At 41.0% G+C, this 25,714-nt stretch overlaps 1 protein-coding gene across 1 annotated transcript; it reads left to right on the top strand.

The window, feature by feature from the left end:
* Positions 1-334: 334 nt before the first annotated feature.
* LOC129700994 (cytochrome P450 4B1-like) lies at positions 335-25,651 on the top strand. The gene is made up of 12 exons (XM_055641883.1): positions 335-587; positions 2,813-2,957; positions 6,571-6,615; positions 10,093-10,220; positions 10,432-10,556; positions 12,636-12,787; positions 13,142-13,248; positions 14,079-14,269; positions 15,249-15,382; positions 17,154-17,218; positions 20,749-20,831; positions 23,384-25,651. The coding sequence occupies exons 1-12, from the start codon at positions 414-416 to the stop codon at positions 23,580-23,582; spliced, it is 1,548 nt and encodes a 515-aa protein (XP_055497858.1). The 5' UTR covers positions 335-413; the 3' UTR covers positions 23,583-25,651.
* Positions 25,652-25,714: the final 63 nt, after the last annotated feature.

Genomic DNA, 25,714 nt, shown 5'->3' with positions numbered 1-25,714 from the left:
GGAATGCTTATTTGTGTTTTATAATTTACTTTGGTTTGAGAATACATTAATCAGGGAGGATAACCAATTTTTTGCCATGATGGTGTATGTCAGGAAGGCTGTGTTTCACAACAGTAGCCAACAAAGCAGCTACAAATTGCACAACATTTCTGGTTTAAAGAGAAATTAAAGATAAAAATCAAATCTAGACTCCAGGTAACTGATAAAATAGTGACTTGCGAAACTGCAGAATGAAATGAGATATGTTTAAGAGTTGGAGTATTTGCGTTTGATTGGTTTTCAGTACACGGTTAATCAGGGGTGTGGCTATTAAAAGGGAGATACAGCGTGAAGTTTCTCAGTTCAGACTCGAGTGTTTGGTCGCCACTTTGAATATTGTCATCCAAGTAGCAGCATTTGAACAGTTACAGAAAATGTTCTCGTACACAATAGATCTATATCAATTACTTCAATTAATTGTCGGTATCTTCATAACATTCATTCTGTTCAAGATATTGAAACTTTTTCGCAAGAGATGGACGTTGATGGAGGCAATGAAACCTTTCCCTGGACCTCCTTCACACTGGTTATATGGCCATGCACTCGAGGTATGTATAATATTAATTGTCAATGAAGTTGTCTTGTTCTCTGAGAGCTATCTTTCTCAATCATATTGGTAATAGTCAGTACTTGAAATTTTGTTGGTTGAGTTTTTCTGTTAGTTAAAATTATAATCTATGCAGGCGTAGGATAAAGGGTGTTGTTTCAATGTTAATTGTTATGTATTTATGATACCCCAGATCATGCAGCAGTATCTTCCACTCTGTTGATCAAGATTCTGAGTCTCAGAGTTAGAACAGTGTTTGAGTTTACACTTCAGACTGGCACTCCATTGCAGAGATGCAGCAATATACACCTGTATTATGAAAATTGCCATTCTTGAAATAAAGCTAAGCTTTCTCACCATGAGGACCAGTGGTTACTGGAAATAGATCATTAGAAAACTGTGCAGAGACTGCCCCACCTGGGAAATGCTCTGTTCAGGTCTGTCATGTGAATGAACCATGACATTATTTTACAGAAGATCACTGAGTTCTCATGCCCTTGTTCTTCCCTCGTCTCATTCCATTTTACCACAGAATAGTTGTGGTATATAATAATATATCATATAATAATATATAGTCATAAATTTAAACATTAATTGTGTGATAATCCAATGTGATATTATTGTTCAATAGAAATTAATTCACCACTTCTAAAACTATTTACTTTCCGTTGTACCTTGTTCTACAGACTCAGCCTGGCTTGTTGTCTGTGCTCCACTCTCTCCTTTGAGCTCTTTCATGTTGTTTTCTGAGATATTGTCACCTTACTGAGATTTTGTGTGGGATGAACAGTGAGTCGGGCAGCATTTGTGGAGGGAGTAGACAGTCAATGTTTCAGGTGGAACCTGTCCATTCCCTCCACAGATGCTGCCTGACCCACTGAGTTCCTCCAGCACCTTGTCTTTTGCTCAAGATTCCAGCAAATGTAGTTTTGTGTATCTTTATGTTATCTGTACTCTTGTTCGTAAGTCATTTTCCCTTCCTTACACTTTGATATTTGAATATTTTGTGCCCTATTTGTTATCTGCACAATTTTTGTCTACATTTCTGACATTTACAATCGTTCAATGGTAGAAGGTAATTTCAACAATCAAGAGAAACATTGAACCACATTGAGATTGATACAAATTTATAGTAGAACATGCCAAAAATAGTAAACCTACAGAGGATTGGTTATCTAAGTAGGTATATTTGATGACGTCTCCTGTACTGCTGACCAATTAAATTCAATTAATTAAACTATATTAGATTTTGCTCATTAAACACATTGTATATGATAGATAGAGTAGATGTGGAAAGGATGTTTCCACTGGTGGGAGAGTCTAGGACCAGAGGGCATAGCCTCAGAATTAAAGGGCGCTCTTTTAGAAAGGAGGTAAGGAGGAACTTATTTAATCAGAGGGTAGTTAATCTGTGGAACTCATTGCCACAAAGGGCTGTGGAGGCCAAGTCAGTGGATATTTTTAAGGCAGAGGTAGACAAATTCTTGATCAGAAAGGGTGTCAAGGGTTATGGGGTGAAGGCAGGAAAATGGGATTAGGAGGCAGAGATCAGCCGATTGAATGGTGGAGTAGACTCGATGGGCTGAATGGCCTAATTCTACTACTACAACTTATGAACTTGAGAACTTGTACGGATAAATCCATTCAACATAATGAATAATAATGAAACATTACAGCAACTTTGTTGATAACTGCACTAATCTTTTGCCAAGATATGTAACGGGCTGTCTCAGGATCCATCCGGTTGCGGAGCTAATCACACAGGCTCGCACAAGCTTGGCCTCGGTGGCTCTGAACAAGGGAGGGATAGATCATCCGAGATTCTTATTTGTGTACCCGGTGATTCTTGCTGAAATGCATGGAAATTTTAAGTGGGTAAAAAAGGATCACGCCCAAATGTGAAAGGGATAAAATTCCCGTTAACATTTTTCCCTCTACAAAATAATATTCTAGAGCGATGCTGGAATTCATAGAATTAAGCCCACAATAGAAAATAATGCCTTCAGAGAAAGATAATCATTGGCAAAAGTATTGTTCCTCCCTTTATTTGATTTATGACAGGAGCTTTGGTTGATTTTCAGCAGCTAAATGAGTTTTCTCATGTTGTTCTCATCTACTTCAAGACTTTCATTCCATTGGTTATCTCCCCTGAACGTGCCATGTCTGCCATGGTTTCTGGAAATAAAACTGTCATGTTTGATTTGATATTGTTCAATTTCATTACAGTTTCCCGAAGAGGGGGATGATTTGAATAAGTCTGTGCAATGGGTGAAGAGCTATCCATATGGCCACCAAGTGTGGATTGGCCCATTTACAGCGTTCTTAGCTGTGTACCACCCTGACTATGCCAAGGCATTGCTTGCAGTTTCAGGTACGGAATATCAGATTTTTCTTAACAGATGAACTGCAGGTTTTAGTGGTAATTTTTAACAGATACTGTATCATCATCTTATACTACTGAAAATGTATCCACAATAGTTGTACCTTATCTGCTACAAAAAAAAAGGACATTACAGGGGCTCCTTAGATTACAAATGACCTGATTTAAGTAAATCTGACTTTACACAAATTCACCCATACATTTTAAAGATTTTTTCAAACTAATAATAACAAGAAAATTACCTATGGTATTTACTAATGACTGGGTACAGTATTTATACCTTTAGTTTAATTCTGGTCAGTGTCAGAGTGATTATTTGATGAAATGTAAGAAATGTAGCTGTGTGTGTCGAGCAATGCGATACGACTCCCTGTAGAAAGCAGATGATTCTGATTTACGGAGAAATCAGCTTACGGACAATTCTAAGGATCAAAAACCTTATTTAGCCTGGAGACTGCCTTTATTTTTGTGGTTCATCAATGTCTTATCCATAGGAAATGAAGTGGCCATGTTTTTGAGTGGAATTTTACTATACTTATGACTTAAGAAAAGTGTTTTGCATCCACATGTTATCCAAATGTTTTCCTTACTATGGTTTCCATTAAACTATAACAGAAAACAGGATATACAGATTTATCTCATGATTCTAAAAGTTGTAAAAGTACAAGTACAATGGTACACTACTATTGTGAAATACATGAGTGCACTAACAATAATAGTATTGAGGGAGATGTAACATGCCTTGCTATGGAAAGTGAAAAGGGAGATTTCACTGCACTTAGATGAGTAGAAAAATAAAGTATACACATCAGACAATAACATTTTTATTGCATTACATTCTAAATACAAAGGTTTGTTGGAAGAGCTTTCAGATAGAGATCTACACATGTTTTGAATCTTTGTAAAAGGAAGAAATATTTGGAAAAAGAAAATCTATTAATTTTTCTGGGATAACTATGTTTCTCAGCTTTTACGTGATTATATTAACCTCCAATTGGCCAAGTAGTTAGGCTGATCTCTTTTGGAGATTAATTCATAGATACCAGCCTTCTTGCATTATCCTCTATTACATTCAAATGTTCTAAAGTGCATGAAAGTTTCTCTTTTTATTATGATCTACTTCCTAAGGGCCTGTCCAACTTCGGCGAATTTTCAGCGGACTGCTGGCGAGTGTCAAGCTCACGGCACTCGCTGAAAAACCGGGAGGTGGAACGGCGAGTGTCAAGAGTGGAAACACACACACACACACACACACACACACACACACACACACACACACACACACACACACACACACACACACACACACACACACACACACACACACACACACACACACACACACACACACACATGGGGGGGGGAAGGGGGGAGAAGGGGGGGGGAAGGGGGGAGTAGGGGGGAAGGGGGGAGAAGGAGTGGAGACACTTTTAAGAAGCCAGCCAACTTTTAATAAGCCAGAGATACACAGCTGTGAAGTTTAGCGGGCATTTAACATTACCGGTCGGCTTTCCTTGGTTCTGAAAACTCGTGCCTACGTTTTTTTTCCCCCAATGAGCCAATGAAAATGCCCGGTCAGCAAAGGAGCTTAACTAAAACTACCTACAGCTACCTCAACTACCTACAACTACATGGCAACCCCACTACCACTGCACCTACGATTACGAAAGAATCGATTTTCTCCATGCCGACCAATTTTTTGTCGTAGAAATTTTTTCAACATGTTGAAAAATTTGCTGCGACCATACTGAGGCCGCAACTAGTTCCCAGAATGCGGGAACTCTTCGCGACCATGAAGAAGACTCACCAGAGACCACCAGCGAACATGTGGCGACCATGTGGCGATCATGAGGCGAGCACAGAATCTCCTGCACTCGCCTAAAAAGTCACCTAAGTGGGACAGGCCCTTAAATATATCTCAAAGTGTCTCAAAGTTTACTGAGTCATTGAATCATTTAACACAGAAAATGGCTCTACCACCAACCATCAACCACTTATCTACCTATACATAACTAAAGTTCTGATCCTGTTTGTTTCGGTTGCACAGTCATACTATTTGCGCAAAAACGTTATGCGATAGCGCTACGATTTTTCGCCAGCTTACTCACCGTTCTCCTGCGCTGTGATTGCACCAAGTTTCGTTCCGATCAGTGGTCTAATGTAAACTTTAGCGAGGTTTAAAAATCGTAAAAACCACTCGTGCGCAAATTGATCTGCTCTCTCGTTGTTCAGCGCCGCGTGGATTGGTCTGTTCTCCTGTCACACCGCAGGACGGTCCGCCCCTTCCTGCGCCATTGCGTCCTTACTGGAGCTATGGATGGCCGGAGGAGGTTACCAACCAGACACAATTTTCAGAGGGACTGGAAACAGCCCGGCCCGGCACGGGAAATGTCGCCAAATGGAAAGCGGAGAATCTGATCTCAGCGGAGGAGAACGACCAGCGACCAGCAGTCCAGCGACCAGCAACCAACAGACCAGCGACCAGCTACCGCTGTGAGTCCGCTCCAGCCCCTTCCCCTCTGGTCCCCCTCGCTGGCTCCTGCCTCCCTCCCCCGTGATACCCCCCACAACCTCTGTATTTTCTCCAAGCTCTCCCCCCCCCCCCCCCCCCCCCCCCCCCCCCCCCCCACCCCCCCCCCCCCTCCCCCCTACATCCCCCTACATCCCCCCCTGCCAACAACCCCCTCCCCCCCACACCCCACACCCCCTCTCTCCCACACACTCCCCCCTCCCCCACACAACCCCGCCATTAAGCGAAAATATCAAATCCCATGTGACACAGAAGCCGCGGTCTCCGGTAGGAAAGTGCTGATTTGGGACCTCCAAGCCGCGGAGTGTGTTCGACCGTCTCGATGTCGGAGTGTCAATCATCCCCACGAGAGGCCTGTGCATCCGGCCATCCATAGCGGTGACTACGGAGGGTTTATGGCCCCGACCACGGATGAACAAAGGAGGAGGACTGGCTGAACTTAGTTGCCTTCACTGTTGTGGATGTTTGTGTTAAATGTTATTGTGTATTGTGTTATTTTTAAGTGTATCGCTGCTGGCAAATTCATTTCACTGCACCTTTGGGTGTATGTGACGAATAAAATTGACTTTGATTGACTTTGACTTTGACATTAGCAAGGCTAAACAGGGACATTACATTTTCTCATGGCCCCTTGGGTAGCAGCTAAATAAGATTTTATTTAATTCTATGAGATCTTGTTGAAATAATTAACTGATTTCCCAAAACAAATAGTCAGCACTAGTCAGGATTTGTGGGTTCACAACCCTTTATTTTTCCTTTGTTAACTTAAATAGATCAAAATCAGGATTTGCTTGGGTAAAATTCTCGACTAATGTCGTATTGGGGGACCAGCCTTCATATGTGTCCAGTATCAGATATCTTCAGCATGACAACAATGCATCAAAATGAGGGACATAAAAGATCATTAAGAAATATTTAATTTGAATTTGAATAAACTGAATTTGTTTTTGTTGGAAAAAAGTTGGGAGGTAAATAATTAACCTTTTAAAAATTTAAATGGTGGAATAATGCAAACATTAACAAGTTAATTACTTGGATTATTAAACTATCTGCTTCCGTGTTTATGTTTTACAGAACCAAAAGATGATGTGGTCTACCGGTTTATGCTTCCCTGGCTTGGTATGTTTTCCAATCTCTTGTCATTGTATCTTTACACCATGTGGAGCAGAGCTTTATCATGAATTCTAATTTAATTTAGTTTATTATTATCACATGTACCAAGGTTCGGTGAAAAGCTTTTGTTTGCATGCTATCCAGTCAAAGAAAATACTATACATGATTACAATCAAGCTGTCCACAGTCAAAACACACACCTCCAGATTCAGGGACAGTTTCTTCTCAACAGTTATCAGGTAACTGAATCATCCTACCACAACCAGAGAGCAGTGCTGAACTACTATCTACCTCTTTAGTTACCCTTGGACTATCCTTGATCGCACTTTGCTGGCTTTGCCTTACACTAAATATTATTCCCTTATCATATACCTATACACTGTAAATGGCTCGATTATAACCATGGATTGTCTTTCTGTTGACTGGATAGCACGCAACAAACGCTTTTCACTGTACCTCGGTACACGTGACAATAAACTAAACTAATCTAAATGAGAGAGTGTACAGCCTTTAGTGCAAGGCAAGGTCTGATATAGTCTCATTAAAGATCTCTAATGAGGTAGATTACTTTTCATTTAACTAGAATTCTGAAAATGGAGGCTATTTACTTCATAAATCTGGTCTCTCATCACATGAATCAATCTAGTGATCCATTGTGAGAGAAAAGTATATTTGCTGGAGAGAGATCAACCCATTGATATAGAAAATAAAAATGAAAAGAAATCTGCTAAAGCTGTAAATCTGAGACAAAAATAAAAACAGTTGGAAACACTCAGCAGGTCAGGCAGCATTGGTGGAAAGCGAAACAGTCAACATTTGTCATTTCTTGCCTGTTTGTCCAGCTGACCAGGATTCTTTGGTAAATGCTGATAAACTTCTTAACTGTCTACGATGCCACCTTCTTTAGTGTCATCAGCAAACCTATCTGTCATGCTTTGTGCATTTTCATCCAGGCTGTTTATATAGATGACAAACAGCAATGGGCCCATCACCGATCCCTGAGGCAGTCACAGGCTTCCAATCCGGAAAAAACCCCATCCACCAGTACCCTCTGCTTCCCATCATTAAGTCAATTCTGGATCTAGTTGGCTAGTTCTCACTGGATCCTATGCAATCAAACATTTCAGAGTAACCTACCATGTGGAACCCTAGCAAAAGCCTTGCTGAATATATAGACCACATCTAAAGCCTTACCCTCTTCAACCTTCTTGATGACTTCATCAAAATGCTTTGAAAGCTTTCCACCATTGAAACGACCTAGTGAATTCATGTGAATGTCATTGTGGACCTTATACTCTCTCCTTCAACTCCATCCACAACAGCAGCTGTCTTTCAGGTGAGACAGAGGTTCACATGCACTTGCTCTAATCTCATCGACTGCATCTAGTGTTGCCAATGTTGCCTCCTGTACATCGGCGAGATCAAGCATAGACTCGGTGAACACTTTGCAAAACACTTGTGCTCGGACCGCCAAGGATTCTTACCTAGTGGATTCATGTGAATGTCATTGATCAATAGCACAGGTTCTAATAGAAGGCATCAAATGTAGAGCAGGAAAGCAGATGGCTAATCTTCCAGCAAATGTTTGTTGCGTCAGCCCTGTTTTCACTGGATACACAAACAAGTTCTTTGTGTAATGTATCATGAATTGAAATACCACTATGATGATGGTGTAACTGTATATGCTTAAAAGTTTGCTCTTAATTGAAACATGTCTGCTAAATCTTTATCAACTGTCAGCAGTTATAACATTGATCTTCACAATTGTTTTCATATCCGAACATGTATATCCTGTATAATGTTTCAAGCTGATTTGTTTCGTGATCTACTTCTCTTTCTTGAAGGAGCTAATAACAAAGTTATTGTTCAATTGGTGCCTGGAATTGTCCTTCACCCCCACCCCCTCCCCCCAGTATATTATCATTTTTCATGTGAGAGATGAGGTGGTGAATATCAGCAGGCTGGTAGATCACGAGACAGTCCAGTACACTGCTATACTCACCTATAATATAATAATCTTATTTATATAGCACATTTTTAGTCAACTTGCATTGACCCCAAAGTGCTTCACATAATTACATTACATTTACACACAGGCAAAGGTGGGTGAAGTGTCTTGCCCCAAGGACACAACGACAGTATGCACTCCAAGCGGGATTCGAACCGGCTACCTTCCGGTCGCCAGCCGAACACTTAGCCCATTGCGCCATCTGTCGTCCCTAAACTGATGCATTCTTTTAACAACAAACACAATATAGTATTTATAGACATAAAATGCTGAGGTAACTCAGCGGGTCAGGCAGTATCTCTGGAGAAAATGGATGTGATGATTCGGGTCAGGACCTGCTTCCGACTAATTATAGAAGGGAGAGGGGGTGAAAAATATCTGGAAGCGAAAAGAAACTGGACAAATCAGGGTTGACAACAGATGACCTCAGGTGAGAAGGATCCCTGATAGGCCGATTGTTGGATGGAGACAGGTGTGAGTCCAAGAGTGAGACATAGTCGTGACCTGTGAAGCTGGTTAACAGACATTTAGTGGAGAAAGGGCGGAAGGGAAGAATTGATGCAAGGTCAACCAAGTTTCAGGCGTAGGGTGAGGGGAAAATGTAAGGGGGAGAGCAAAGTGTTGTGGGGTGGTGGGGGTTGTCGTGAAAAAGGGGATGAGGAATGGAGGTGTTTGTAGACATTACCTAAAAATAGAGAATTCAATGTTCATACCATTAGATTGTAACCTAACCAAGCAAAATATGAGGCGCTTTTCCTCCAATTTGTATATAGCTTCCCCCTGGCAATGGAGGAGGCCCAGGACAGAAAGTTCAGTATGGGAAAGAGAAGAGGAGTTAAAATGGTTAGCAACAAGGAGATCTAGTAGGCCTTGGCGGTCCGAGCACGTGTTTTGCAAAGTGCTCGCCGAGTCTATGATTGGTCTCCACGATGTACAGGAAGTCACATTGGCAACACTAGAGGCAGTCGATGAGATTAAAGCAAGTGCATGTGAACCTTTGTCTCACCTGGAAGGACAGCTGCTGCTCTGGATGGAGTTAAGGGAGGGGGTATAAGGTCAAGTGTTACATCCCATGAGGTGGTAGGGGAAATTGCCTGGGGAGGGAGTGATTTGTGGGGGAAGGGATGGGTGAACCAAGGAGTTGCTAACTGGTTTATTAAAATACATAGTAGCCACTGTGGTTAATTTTACTTTTCCAACGCTCAAGGCTCACTGAATGATTGAAATGTTACCGCGGTTGTGGTCATCTAAATTAGGAATTAGATCTTTGAATCTTCCTAATTTCTATCCTGTTGTTTCGCATTTTGCATTATGTTTATCAACTGAATATAAATTCTTACATTAGGAGGCTCCATAAGTTCTTCATTTAAAATGAACCATCCAACTATTCACAACAACAAAGTCTTTGAATTCCACTAGCAGTTTAAAATGTTGCATAATACTTGCATTTCAAAATGATGCTCTATGCCTTTCAGGTGATGGATTGCTAATAAGCAGTGGTCAGAAGTGGTATCGCCATAGACGGCTTTTGACACCTGGATTCCACTATGATATATTGAAGTCGTATGTGCAGGAAATCGCAGACTCCACCAGAATCATGCTGGTATGTGCTTTTGCCGCTTGTGATAACATAAATCACGATTTCAAGTAAGGCAAGGACACTGGTTATTGAAGCAAGTATTGGTCTTTCTCACTTGAAGTCATCCAGTATCCATTTATTATTGTTTCTATAATTATTACAGCAAATCCCACATTGTAGTCTTCCACTGTGCCCTGTGGACACTGGGTTGTGAATAACATATCTCTTTCCACAGGACAAATGGGAACTGCTCAGCACAAATGTAAAATCTGTGGAGCTCTACCATCATCTGAGCCTTATGACATTGGACAGTATCCTGAAGTGTGCCTTCAGTTATCACAGCAATTGTCAGATTGAAAGGTTGGAATATTTTTATTTATTATGTTTATTATTAACAGTTTATATCTATCTGTCTGTGTCTGTGTCTGTGTCTGTGTCTGTGTCTGTGTCTATGTCTATGTCTATGTCTATGTCTATGTCTATGTCTATGTCTGTGGCTGCCGTCCGGCTGCCTTTCTGCCTTTTGATTCGTTCCATCGTGTGATGTCACAATGCCCAATACTCGCAGATGTCCAATCGGAATGGATCCATTTACATGGACGGCTGCCGGCCGCCTTTCTTCCTTTGATTCCCTGCAACTCCGAAACCAGACGCAGAATCGCCGACATCTTTTCCATTTCGGTAGAGATTTCACTTTTCTTTCTAAGTATCCGCTCCTCATTACATTTCGTCGTGTTTAAGTACACGTTTTTAATCAAATCCTTCTCCCCCCCCCCCCCACAATATTTCAAAAATAAACTGGCTTCTAACCCATAGAAGCAGCACCAGCCCCAGCCCCTGGTGAACGTTCCATCGTGTGATGTCACAATGCCTGATGCTCACAGATGTCCAATCGGAATGGATTAATTTACATATGCCTTTGCAGGAGCCCCAGCCCATGGTGAACGTTCCATTGTGTGGATGTCACAATGCCCAATGTTCACATATGTCCAATCGGAATGGATTCATTTACATATGCCTTTGCAGGAGCACAAGCACTTGGTGAACGTTCCATCGTGTGATGTCACAATGCCCAATGCTCAAAGGCATTGTTGCCATAGAGGGAGTACAGAGAAGGTTCACCAGACTGATTCCTGGAATGTCAGGACTTTCATATGAAGAAAGACTGGATAGACTCGGCTTGTACTCACTAGATTTTAGAAGATTGAGGGGGGATCTTATAAAACTCCTGATTACATTTTGTCGTGTTTATGTACACATTTTTAATCAATCCCCCCCCCCCCCCCCAATATTTCAAAAAGAAAAACTGGCATCTCACCCATAGAATCAGCCCTAGCCCCAGCCCCAGCCCCTGGTGAACGTTCCATTGTGTGATATCACAATGCCCAATGTTCACATATGTCCAATCGGAATGGATTCATTTACATATGCCTTTGCAGGAGCCCCAGCACCTGGTGAACGTTCCATCGTGTGATGTCACAATGTCCAATGCTCAAAGACATTCTTGCCCTAGAGGGAGTACAGAGAAGATTCACCAGACTGATTCCTGGGATGTCAGGACTTTCATATGAAGAAAGACTGGATAGACTCGGCTTGTACTCGCTAGATTTTAGAAGATTGAGGGGGGATCTTATAAAAACTTACAAAATTCTTAAGTGGTTGGACAGGCTAGAGGCAGGAAGATTGTTCCAGATGTTGGGGAAGTGCAGAACAAGGGGTCACAGTTTAAGGATAATGGGGAAATCCTTTATGACCGAGATGCAAAAAACATTTTTCACACAGAGAGTGGTGAATCTCTGGTATTCTCTGCCACAGAAGGTAGTTGAGGCCAGTTCATTGGCTATATTTAAGAGGGAGTTAGGTGTGGCCCTTGTGGCTAAAGGGATCAGGGGATATGGAGAGAAGGCAGGTACAGGATACTGAGTTGGATGATCAGCCATGATCATATTGAATGGTGGTGCAGGCTCGAAGGTCCGAATGGCTTACTCCTGCACTTAATTTCTATGTTTCTATGTTTCACTCTCCTCACCCCTCTCCCTCTCCCACCCATCCCTCTCTCCACCCGCCCTCTTCCTCCTACCCCTCTGTCCCTCTTCCATCACTCCCCCTACCCCTCTCCTCCTCCCTCCCCACTCTTCCACCTCTCCTCCCCTCCCCCTCCACTCTCTCTCCCCACTCTTTCCCCTCTCTCCCCCCCACCACTCTCCCCCTCCCTCCCTCCCTCTCCCTCCCTCCCATCCCCAATCCCCCCCCCCCCACATCTCTCTCCCCATCCCCCTCTCTCACCCCCTACCCCCGCTCTCCTTTCCCTCCCAAATCTGTCCCGTTTCCTCGTCCTCCTCTCCCCTCCCTCCCCTCTTCTTTTCCCCCCACCTGTGTGTTTGGGGAGTGGTCAATATGAGTGTGATGAAATTTTTGAATTTCATCCTTATTTTGCAGCCACAACTCATACATCCAGGCTGTGTATGATCTGGGTTTCCTTGCCAGTCACCGATTTAAAGTCTTTCACCATCACTATGACCTGATCTACTACTTCAGCCGTGATGGATACCGATTCCGAAAAGCGTGTGATCTTGCACATGAACACACAGGTGAGCAGAAGTTCCCAGAACGTCTCAATGGACTACATTATTTAAAGAAAGTATAAAAAGGAATTTGAAGATCATGTACTTCACTTTCCAGCTAAATGCATTTTTAGAATATTGACCTTGAATTTGCATTAGAATGATTCATACTGAAGCCGATGTAATCTTTGCCTCCATTTCATTAGTCTGGGAGACCTTAGACTCATGCTGAGTGCATCGTGTCTTTGGATCAAAGAAGACTGACATTGGCTTCCCATTCTCCGTTGCTTCACAAACCCATATTCTACTCTGGATTGATCTGTCCAGCTTCAATGTTCCCACTCTTCTGAAACACATTTATCCAAATGTTTATTTTACTAGACAGAGTGATACGCCAAAGGAAGGAAGCGTTGAAAGATGAGAAAGAAATGGAAAGAATTAAAGAAAAGAAACATCGTGACTTCCTGGATATTCTTTTGTGTTCAAAGGTCGGTACCCATAAGTAGTCACAATCATGAATATTTGCCTTTTGTCATTCACTATTAAAATCAAAATGATGATTATGTATTTATTTAAAATCTCTGTGGTGCGTGATGAATTACAGTATTTGTGCAGCTTTTCAGTTTAGATGATCAAGGCCAGAGTTCAGATGTAATGGGAAGAAAAGAGGTTGTAGTTGGTTTGTTACTTTGCCACTCAATGTCTGCAGCATCTCTTCCCACATTGCTTGCAAGATATATTTTACTATGTTGCTTTACCAAGTCCAGTAATGCCTCAGAATTGGTCATATTGACATTGCTTTGTATTTCTGTCTCCTCGATACCTTTCTTCCTTCCATGTGTGACTCTTGAGGTTTGCCATTTGAAGATATTTGGCTAAATGTACAACAAATTAGACAATAGCCTTCCAGCTGAGCCAACTGGCATTCTGCTCCCACTTCCCCCCCTTGGATGCTGACTCCACAGTTGCTGCTGCAAAGTTTTTAACAGAGGTGTTCATAACCCCTCCAGATCATGCAATGCCCTGCCCACTTCTAAAATTTACAACAGGGTTGGCATCAGCAAGGTTTGATGAGTACGATTCCTGCCTCCAGAGTGCATAAATCACACAGTGAATTTTGTAATGTGCTTTGACTTCTCAAATAACTATTTTTCCCAAAGATTGATTAGAAAGGGACAAATAAATAATTTGTTTAATTTGCTAATGATTTATCTATTGACTACAAATGGTTCATTTTTCTTCCACAGCCTTTTTTTGTCAATGTAAGTATCTTGGAGTTTGTCGATCATGACTCGGTATAACATTGTTTGTAATTTAGGATGAAAATGGAATTGGATTATCAGATGAAGATTTACGATCAGAGGTTGACACCTTCATGTTTGAAGGCCATGACACGACAGCAAGTGGAATTTCTTGGCTTTTGTACTGTCTGGCCCAACACCCAGAACACCAGCAAAAGTGTAGGGAAGAAATCCAGGAGCTTCTGGATGGGTGCGATGAATTTAAGTGGTGGGTTATAAAATAATTTGTTTCTAAGTTTCCATGAAGCCAAAACTAACCATCTACAGCAAGAAAATGCTAAAATATATCATGCTTTACACAAATTAGAATGCTACTTTGCTCAATCCCATAATACTTGATGGTAAACGCAGGCTAACACTTCTCCACATTCTAATGGAAGGGGCAGGTTGAAGGAAAATGATTCCTAAAGTTCAATGGTTTTGCATCAAGAAAAATAATTAATGATAACCCTCACTGAGTTATATAAAGTAATAACACTAAATATTTAAATTAAGCTAAGAAAGAAGAATCAGACTCTTCCGGCAGTTCAAACCCTTAAGAGGGAGTTAGATGTGGCCCTTGTGGCTAAAGGGGATCAGGGGGTATGGAGAGAAGGCAGGGGTGGGATACTGAGTTGGATGATCAGCCATGATCATATCAAATGGCGGTGCAGGCTTGAAGGGCCGAATGGCCTACTCCTGCACCTATTTTCTATGTTTCTATGTTATGATGAACAATTGGGAATCAGGAAATTAACTGTAGGTAGAATACCTGACCTAGAGTATACCGCGTTTGGTGATGAAAAGGTGAAAATAAACTGCTCGGGTTGTGCGGATTCGACCACTGACCATTGCAGACCTCATTTACCACATCAGTATTATTTAAATGAGTCCCTCCTGGATTTAAAGTGCTGAACTATCTCAGTGGGTCAGGCATGCAACTCAGCGGCTTCTCCAGAGATGCTGCCTGACCCGTTGAGTTAGTCTAGCACTTTGTGTCTATCCTTGGTATAAACCAGCATCTTCAGTTCTTTGTCCCTCCTGGATTTACCTATTTTTCCATCATCTCCTCCCCAACAACCCTCTAGAATTATCTGAACTGCTTTATTGGTTGGACGCAAACAGATTATCTTTGTTTAGAATTGGTTAGTGCCACATCCCAATAGAATGTACTTAATTTCTGTTAAGAATTCTGTTTTAATTTGCAGGGAATACTTGAGTACAATGCCATACACCAGCATGTGCCTGAAGGAGTCTATGCGGCTATATCCTCCTCTACCGGGACTGTCCAGGAAACTGACCAAACCACTTGTATTCCCCGATGGAAAGCAAGTTCCTGCAGGTTGCACATTTCATTATTTTAAAAAATGAAAGAAAATACTTAACTATTGAATTACTATTGATGGGTCCATTATGTACTTTATGTTTGCAAACAACTGCTTTTCTGGACAGGAATTCCACTGAATCTTAGATAAGATGTATGGTGACACAATGCACACAAGTGAAGTATTGTTACTTTCTGACTATGACAGTCATCATATTATTTCTTTATTTAATGAAAATCTTGCAAGAAGTGAGTGAAGCTTTTAATTCAGATCCTGGATTACCCACGACTGCCTTAGTGGGATTGTGCAAATGAATTTGAGCATTATCTATGCAGTCACCTGTATATGAAATTATACATATAAGTTTCCTAGAATCCGGCCCTTATTATACTTGCAGACTCAAATTTCACCGAGATTTATTTTAAAATGATGGTTATGGTGTTGCAAATGAGACACCTGGACAGTTGGGAAAATTATTGGAATCAATTCTGAAGGGGAGCATAAGATTGAATATAGAACAGCGTAGGTCAATCAAGGACAGCTGGAATGAATTAGTGAAGGTCACGTATATTCATCATTTTTTTGAGGAGATTACAAGGAGAGGCAATATTTTTAATATGGTCCACATGGATTTCAGCAAGATCCTGAATGGTAGGTGCTCAAGATAGGAAAGGTGCATTGGGTGCAAAGGAAGAATGGCAAATTGGACCCAACTTTTCCTCAATGGAAAGAAGCAAAGGATTAATGGATAAAGGAGCAACAATCAATCTGCTGAACAATCAGCGGGTCGAGCAGCATCTGTGGGGGAAAATTAATTATCTATGTTTTTTGGTCAAAACCCTGCACCTGGACTAAGAATGGAGAGGTAAGATAGCCAAGATAAAGAATAGAGGGAAGCGGTAAGGCAATGGCCCAGTCTAACCAGCCTCCCCTTATTCAAACCCTCCAGTCCCCGTAACATCCTTGTGAATCTTTTCTGAATTATTTCCTGCAGTCATTGTGTGGCAATGATCAGTTGATCAAATGGAAGAATGCCATAACCAGGTATTATAGATAATTGAAAGATAGGAACACCCCGTCTAAAAAGTGTAAAATCAATGAAAATGTATGACACTGGATGAATTCCAAGAGGAATAATCAACAAAAGAAAGAAGATGCAAGGAAGCATTATACGTGATAGGAAGTTCAGTCATTGATCTCAGGTGCACATATACGTGTGAAACTCTTTAAACAAATGATCCTAAAATTCAGGATGTGAATATATTTCAAAATATTCTTTACTGCCTCATGTTTTATTGAATCTTGTGTGGTCAAAGCAACAGCTGCAATACCTGTGAAACATTGGGAAATCATCAATTAGAAATGTTCACGCAAAGGGTGGTGGGTGTATGGAACGAGCTGCCAGAAGAGGTAGTTGGGGCAGAGACTGTCATGACATTTAAGAAGTAATTCGACAGGTACATGGATAGGACAGGTTTAAAGGGATATGGGCAAGGCACGTGAGACTATTGTAGATGGGACATGTTGGTCGGTGTCGGTAAGTTGGGCCAATGGGCCTGTTTCACCACTGCAGGACTCTGACTAGAAATCAAAAATTGTTCCCGAAAGGAAAAATATCAGAAGGTTTTTGTGCCGCTTCCAAGTCTGCTTCATAAGCATTATTAGTGGAGATATGAGGGAAACTATCTAGCTGTGCTGTGGGCATGAATAAAATGCTTGCATATACTACAACAGGAGGCGTAAGTTGACATGCACACATTTGTGAGTTATTTGATTATATTTTCACAGGTTGTCTTGTTGCATTAAGCCTCTACTGCCTACACAGGAATCCAATGTTCTGGGAAAAACCTGAGGTAATTTCCTTTTCCATACGTAGGTACAAAATTATTAAATGAATGTCATTCCAGCAGTCTATTAATGCCATGCATTGCATCGGTGTCTGTGAATAGGTTCCTAAATGCTGTTCTATGAGTTCCATTCGGTTAGCAGTCATTTGTCTACCATAATTCTTGATAGTGCGATTTTGCTTTTCAGGTCATCAGGTTTGGCACCTTTTTCAAGTTCTAGTTGTACCTGCAGAGTTCTTAACCTGGCCATAAAAGCCCATTGTCCTGGTGGTGTTGCAGAGTTGGCTTGGTTAAGCATAGCTGTTAGTGCCTTCCACTGCTGCAGGTCACATCCGGTCTGGACGCTTGGCCTCGTGGATCGATGCCCGATCCAGCCAAGCCTCAGGCTGCTGCAGGGCCTCCAGCGGCCCACTCCACCATGGAGCTGCGCTGCACTGCCCTCCACAGCCTGCCCCCCCCCCCCCCCCCCAATTCCTCACGTCCATCGACAGAGGAACATGATTAGGCAAAGTCAAAATCTTTTATGAAATTGAAACTGCATCTACCAAATTTACAGAAGTTCTTTGTGAGTTCCGGAGTTCTCAGATCACATGGGGTCCAGGAAGAGCTAGTTATCTGGATACAGAATCAGTTTCACGGAAGGAAGCAGAAGAGGTGGTGGTGGAGAGCTGTTTTACAGACTGGAAGCTGGTGACTAGTGGTGTGCCTCAGAGATCAGTGCTGGGCCATTGCTGTTTGTGGTTTATGGCAATGATTTGGATAAGAATGTACAAGGCATGATTAGTAAGTTTGCAGGTGACACTAAAGTGGGTGGTATCATAGATAGTCAAGATGTTTATCAAAAATTAGAACAAACTCTGGATCAGCTGGGCAAGTGGGCTGCGGAATGGCTAATGGAGTTTAATGCAGATAAATGCGAGTGTTGCATTTTGGGAGGTCAAACCAAGGCATAGCCACAGCGAATGGCAGGGCTCTGGGGAATCCTATGACAATATCCCTTCCCCTCAACCACACTATCAGTTCATTGTTACCTGAGCCCGTCCACTGATGACCTGACTGATCTTTGTAGTACAATTCCCCCACTGTTGTTTATCATTATACAGCATATGCCACTATTTATTTATAATTGTTAACCTTTACATACATACGATAGAAATTTCCAGTTATTAATTGGGATACTTTTAGTAAATCACTCAAGCTTTGCTCTTACAGATTATGATCTTATTGCCTTGATTTTTTTGTAATGAATACATATAATCATAAGTAAGGTTTTATTTTGGTCTCAACAATTCAAAAGTATTACAGAAACACTCTAACTTCAAATCCAGTTCCTCATTCCAACAAGTAACGTTGTGATTGTTGATGGCCATTCTTATTGTCTGTGATGGTGATAGACAAATATATCCTAATTTAGATTGCTTTATTTAAACAAGTGTGATGTTCCCTAAAAAAGAGAAACTTTAAAATATGTTTCACCGTGTGTTGCAGTCAAATTTAATCGATTGCATCCATTATTGAAATAAAAATGTTAATATACTTGTAACCCAGGTGTGATGCATGTAAACAGAATTTTAAATTGGCCTCAGCTGTGAAAGAAACATATGCATCTGATCTACTTGTCATGCAACAACTATTTGACCTCGTCATTTGCTAAGAATTTCTTGTAAATAACTTTCAACATAGAACAGTACAGCACAGGAACAGGCCCTTCAGCCCACAATGTTTGTGCCGACATGACGCCTAGCTAAACTGTTCTAATTTGCCTTTTCCTGATCTATATCCCTCTATTCCCTACACTTCCATGTGCCTATCTAAAAGCCTCTTAAACATTGCTATCATATCGTCCTCCACCACCACCCCTGTCAATGTATTCTAGACCCCACCACCCTCCATGTAAAAAATGTGCCCCACACATCTCCATTAAACATTCCCACTGTCACCTAACAGCTGTGCCCTCTAGTAATGGACCTTTCCACCCTGAGAAAAAGGTTCTGACTGTTTACCCTATCTCATTTCTTGCCAAATCACGCTGGATCTCTGCTAGAACCATTGCATTAACTTTCCCAAGCAAATCATAAAGTGCCGAAAACCCCGGCACGTCAGGCAGCATTTGTGGAGCGAACAGATAACGCTTCAGATAGGGACATCTTATGCCTGGAGACATCTGAGTCTGATGAAGGATCCCAGCCTGAAACATGGCATTTCCATTCGCTCCCCAGCTGCTGCCTGAGTGCCTCCAACACTTTGTGCTTTGCTCAAGTTTCCATCTGCAGTTCCTTGTGTCGCCATAAACTTTCTCATCCTCCACATTGCAGAGCTTGTCTCAGGATATCATAAAACAGTACAGCACAGGAATGGGCACTTCAGCCCTCAATGTTCGTACCGAACATGATGCCTAGCTAAACTGCTCTCATCTGCTTGCACTTGATCCATACCACTTGCACTTCCATGTGCCTATCTAAAAGCCTCCTAAACACCGCTATATTATCTGTGTCCATCACCGCCCCTGCAATGCATTCCAGGCCCCCACTTGCCCTGCATATTTTGCCCTGACTTGCCCTGCATATCTCCATTAAACTTCCCCCCTCACTTTTTACCTATGCTCCTCTAGTATTGGACATTAACACCCTGGGGAAAAAAAGTTCTGAATCTCTACCCTATCAATGCCTCTCGTAATTTTATATACTTCTATCAAGTCTCTCTGTAAAATCCGCAGAGAATCAATCCAAGCTTATCCAACCGCTCCCTGTAGCTGAAACCCTCTAATCCAGGCAGCATTCTGGTAAACCTCCCCTATACTCTCTCCAAAGCTTCCACATCTTTCATGCCATGGGGCAACCAGAACTGCACACAATGCAGCTTAATCAAAGTCCTGTAAAGCTGCGTCTTTACTCCGGTTTCAACACACTAGGAGCATGGAGAACCAGCTGGGAACAGACTTCGCAACCTCCTCAATTCACTGTTGCACCGAACACCACAGCCCCACCCGGCTCGGACCTGCCCCGAAAATAATGGGTTGCCCTGAACCGGCTCTGTACAGGGGTCGGCCGGTTCAATGCCAACATGCATCGCTGGGGGTTGCGTTCATCAGCAGCCTGCATGTGTGGAGCAGACCAGCAAACAGCGCAGCACATCATTTTCGACTGCGCTGTCCTCCGCCCCCCTGGTGGATGGGTAGACCTCACGGCTCCCGTCAACAGCACATTGAACTAGCTACAGCGCCTGGAGGGTGTTACATAGCCTCTGCTGCCTCAAACACAAGAAGAAGAAGAAGAAGATTACTTCCTGACTCTTATATTCAATGCCCGTACTATATGCCTTCTTTATGCCTGACATATGCTTTAAAAGATTGTTAAATAATTTTTTAAATAACAACCTGGACAAGTATTACTACTTTTGTCAAAATGTATTACTTCTGAAGCAGGATTCGTGTGACATAGCAATGGATAGTGTTTGTGTGAATTTTGATTATATATGAATAATATGTTTCTAACCAATCCAGGATTTTAATGTACATTATTGCTTTCTATATATAGGAGTTTGATCCTTTGAGGTTTAGCCCAGAAAATTCAGAAAGCAGGCACCATCATGCATACGTACCTTTCTCTGCTGGACCAAGGTAGGAAAACAAAGTATTTGACTATTATATTAATGTTGCCTTTGACACTAATTATTTTCCATTAATCTAGTTTGCATCAAATAGACAGAATGGATACATTCTAATTCACTGGAACAACAGCAATATCCTTGTATTCATATTAAATTATGCATGATATTTATACTAGAACCATTAAGATCAAGAACTTAGATATAAAGCAACCAAGGGAACCAAGAGCGATGTTGTCATATGAACCGGGAATGAAAATGAAATTCTTACTTGCTGCAGCACATTAATGCAACAACACAACAAATAAATATCCAATAAACAATAAAACAATATATTTCCATTTATACCAAGTAGCTTGACCACAATAAGACGGAGCGAGGTAGAGCGGGATCCCAGGTTAATGAATACCTCAGAGTAGTTTGAAATGTCACGAGAAATATTTTGGTTGGGAAAGATCAGGCATAACAATTGAAAGTGGGGGCAGGTGATTCAGTGCCTCACGCCTGCTCTGCCAAACAGAAAAAATGTTATTGTATTAATCCCATGCCCCTGGAATTCCTTAACCTATTAATGTATTTCTTGAATATACTGAGCAACTTGAACCTCCAGAGTACTTGAAGTTGATATTTCTAAAGATTCACCACCATCTGGGTGAAGTGTTTTTTTTCTCATCTGAGTTTTGAATGGACATTCCTTTATTTTGATATTGTGGTGTCTGGTTCTTGATGTACTGGTAAGGGGAAATATCATCCCTGCATTAATCAAAGACCCATAGTAATTTTGAACATTTCAAGAGATCACCTCCCATTAATTTAAACACCACACAGCACAACCTATTCTGTTTAACCTTTCCTTACAGGTAGAAATGAAAAGTTAGTTTTTCAGGTGTAAAGTGATATAGAGAGTTTCAAAAAGCTGGGCTGAAAATTCTGCATTGCAACTTCATCCAGGGAAGTGTGATACAATAAAGTCAGAGATAGGGAGAAGACAGTTGTTGAAAAGTATATTGTTATGAAGGCTCTTGGCAACAAAGACATTAAAACCCCATGGGCCCCTGAGTACAGCACTCACTGTAATTCAAGTGAGAATGTGGAAAATGAGATTCAGATAAGGACTGCACCTGGTAACCTGGGGAATTCCTAATCATCTGGACTGGTTGAAATCAGAGAGCCATGAATTCAAATGAGAACAAAAATGCAAGATGGCAGAAGTGAGGTCTACCTAGAAATCTATCCCTGGAATGTTACTTGAGATCTGAGTACAGGTATTAGAATTGTATCAACTTTTTGACACCCTTTTCTAAGGAACTTAAGACACGTAAGCATTTTGCAAAACTCTGGTTGTAATCCTTCAAAACCAGACACAACTTTCCGAGATTATATTATATGCCAGAGAGATTAGGTAAAAATGTTCGAACTACCCTCAATATCACAGGCACTTGCCTGGGCTATTTGAAGTGAGTAATCTTCCCCTGGCCTCATAAACTTTGGTGGCCTTTCACAGGAATGTATAAAACTCAAGGACAGTATAAAACTCAAGCAGAGAAATCAATGACAAATAGTGACTTGGTCATCACATGTTGTAATTGGTTATTTTGTATCAGGTCTGTTACAACTCTGTGTCTTGATTTAAACATATTCAGTAAGTTGAGAGACATTATTGCCTGTCCATGAGCCTGGGCTGAGTAAATCACAGGGAACATTGTGTTTGGATGGTTTGAGGATTTTCATTTCATGTGGCAGGTGATGACAGTGGCTTGAAAGGTGTGGGGATAAGAACTAATTACAGGGATAGTTTCAGTACAAAGGTGGGAAAGAGGCACACTGGGATTGTTGTTCGTGAGGAATGTGCAGGCGTCTGGAAGATTTGACTTTAATGAGAGTGGGAGAAGAAGCAGAAAAACTTTGGCAGTGAGGACCTCATTGTGATGGGCATTAGGATGTTAGCAAAGAGAGCATGGAGTGAATGGCCACAATTTTGTAAGTAAATGTTTATTTAAATGATCATAGGTAAGGGAAGTTGATGCAGGGTTTTTGAATGGACCAGTTAGTGGGGTGAACATTTTGGCTCGCCCTACCTGGAAGATGCAGTTTTACGTACAGAATTAGAGGAAAGCTGTTGTAAGTTGCAGCTTGTGAGTATTTGCGAATAGACTGTTGCTTTACTGGCAGGTCTGTCAAAAGGACTTTTGAACAGATCTGAGTGTGGATGATGGACTAGAGATAAGTAGGTCCTCATCCCATGCAGTGTTCTCTCTGACCCACGGGATTAAGTTTGAGGTGGCAGAGATTGTAAATCATTCCCTCCAGGCTGGGTGGCAGGCCATTATTCTCAACATATAACTAAATTGCTACAGTCATGACTGGGTGATCGTATGATGGCACATCACTTAAAAGTGCAGTTGGTAACAAAAACTCCGAGACTTCTAGTGCTGTAGTAGACAAATCAAGTATTCTATAATTGAATGCCGTGATATGGTTCTGTTGAATGAAAGTTGGTGGCTGGATTTTCAAAGATGATTTGAAATCTCTCACTTGTTGTAATGCATTCTACTTCTTTTACAGAAACTGCATTGGTCAGCACTTTGCCATGAATGAAATGAAGGTGGCCATTGCACTGATCCTTAATCGATTTGAGGTAGAAGTTGATCAATCAAAACCACCAATTAAAGTGTCCCGGCTGGTCCTCCGGTCCAAAAATGGAATATACTTAAAGATCAAAAAGCTTGAGGGAAAAGGAAAATCAGGGAAACTTGTCCAATAGTTTCCTTCTGGTAATCAATAAGTTCAAAGTCGCAGCTACAAGATCAGACCAATTGAACCGGAAATGGGTAACAATATACAGCATATGATTTGAGACCTTGTGTGATAAAGTAAAATGGATAACAATGAATGAGGAGAATGTATCATGACCTCCGTTACCCTCCTTTCACAGTTGTCAGGTCTGTTTGCCTGATGTGACAAATAGTTGTTTTTCATGTTATTAATTACATACATTTTTACATTTAAATTTCTCAAACAGTGAAAGGGAAAAGAGTGAAAAATAATATTTACCCTGATCAATTCTGTAGTATGTACAGCATGTATTACATAAAACTAACTGATTTTAAGGGATGTTAACATATTGCATACATTTGGTGAATCATTTTTTACCCGTCCTGCGAGCTCATCTCATACATTATGTCACATGGAATACTGGATATCAACCAATGATTGTAAATTTGGAATTTCATGTTGTCATAAAGCACAACAACAATGCTCAGGTAATTTATAACAGTTCGTTTTATGTGATACATCCTACAGAATTAAGCAGCTATTTGTTACATCGTACAATCAGACTGTCATACCAATCCTGTTTCTATGTCACTTTATTTTACATTTGCATTTAAAGATTGCAACACATTAACGGTTGGGTGCATAGAATGAGTTGCCAGAGAAAGTAGTTGAGGCAAGTACAATAACTACATTTTAAAAAACACGTGGACAGCACATGGCTTCACTAATGCAAATTGATAAAGTGAAAATCAATTATTTATTACGCAAACCATAGTCATAGAATCTTGCAGCCTAGGAACAGACCTGTCAGACCAACAAGTTCATGTCGACCAAGATGCCCATTTCAGCTTGTTTTATTTGCCTCCATTCAGCCAATTTCCCTCTAAACCTTTCCTATCCATGTACCTGTTCAGATCATTTAAAATACTCAACCTCAACTACTTCCTTTAGCAATTTTTTCCATATCACCCTCTGAGTGAAAAAGTTGCCTGTCGGGGTCCTATTATATTTATTGCCTCTCAAATTAAACCTATACCCTCTAGTTCTTGAATAACCCCTTATGAATTTATACAACTCTGTCAGATCACACCTCATTCTCATATGCTCCAAGGAATAAAGTCCTAGCCTGCTCAACCTTTCCGTATAGTTCAGGCTCTCGAGTGCTAGGAAAATCTTCCTAAATCTTCTCTGCACTCTGTTCAGCTTAATAGCATATTTCCTATAGCAGGACGACCAAAACTGAGCAAAACCTCAGCTTCCTCCCATGAAACCAATTCTCCATCCAGTCATCTAGCCCTCCCTGGATCCCATGCATTAACGAGGTGCCAACATTGAAATTGATCTCAATATTCCTAGGTCTGTTTCTATTCCTAGGTTTCTACTGTTCTCCCTTTTAATTGTTATCCTCTATTAGAATTATATAATGGATACTACATGTCAATATTCAAATGGGAAATGAGAACAAGTAATTCAGGAAACAAAGCAAAAAAATGTTGGGGCCTATTGGTTCTCATAATATGTTCCAAATTGCCTACATCGATATTTATGACTTAAAACTATGCTGGCTGGTTTTGACCATGTGCATCCAAAATGTCAGTCTGAATCAAGCCTTTAATTTGAGATACATAATTACATACCCATTAGCCCTCTGTATAAATAAATAAGCGAGAAATGGGTAATGAGAAGAATTCACTGTAAGAGGCAACTATTTTAGACCCACTTCAAACATATCCCATTTCTACCTAGTGACAGTTAAAATCTCCACAAAGACATTTGTTTAAAAAATCACACTGTAAATGTGCAAAGTTTGTTTAGATATTAGTATGTTTTGTGAGTTGGGGACAATACTTTTCCGTATTCATGCAATTTCTTCTTTAATTGTGAGCATGGTGAGTCAATAATATTATTTTCCTCCGTTAATTCTATGTATGTATGTGTGTGTTTATGCCAAATGGGGTGTTGCAGAAAGGAACAAGTTAAATCCTTCAATCCAGCTGAAGGAAATGTACTTCATCAGATTTAGCGGGAGATTTTAATAAACAAATTAATGATACATAAGGATTTCTTGAGTATCTTTTTACACATGGGATAAGATTAACAACAGTGTAAACATTTCTATGA

This window comes from Leucoraja erinacea, chromosome 10, assembly GCF_028641065.1.
Source record: "Leucoraja erinacea ecotype New England chromosome 10, Leri_hhj_1, whole genome shotgun sequence".
NCBI classification, from domain to species: Eukaryota; Metazoa; Chordata; class Chondrichthyes; order Rajiformes; family Rajidae; genus Leucoraja; species Leucoraja erinaceus.
The sequence above is the reverse complement of the archived record's forward strand: the minus strand, read 5'-3'. Positions and strand labels throughout refer to the sequence as shown.

Bases quoted from the DNA above. Each gene is read 5' to 3' on its own strand.
- LOC129700994 (XM_055641883.1), top strand. From the start codon at position 414: ATGTTCTCGTACACAATAGATCTATATCAATTACTTCAATTAATTGTC. The intron at 13,249-14,078 runs GTCGGTACCCAT...TTTGTAATTTAG, and splicing joins ATATTCTTTTGTGTTCAAAG to GATGAAAATGGAATTGGATT. The intron at 15,383-17,153 runs GTTGCACATTTC...ATATTTTCACAG, and splicing joins TGGAAAGCAAGTTCCTGCAG to GTTGTCTTGTTGCATTAAGC.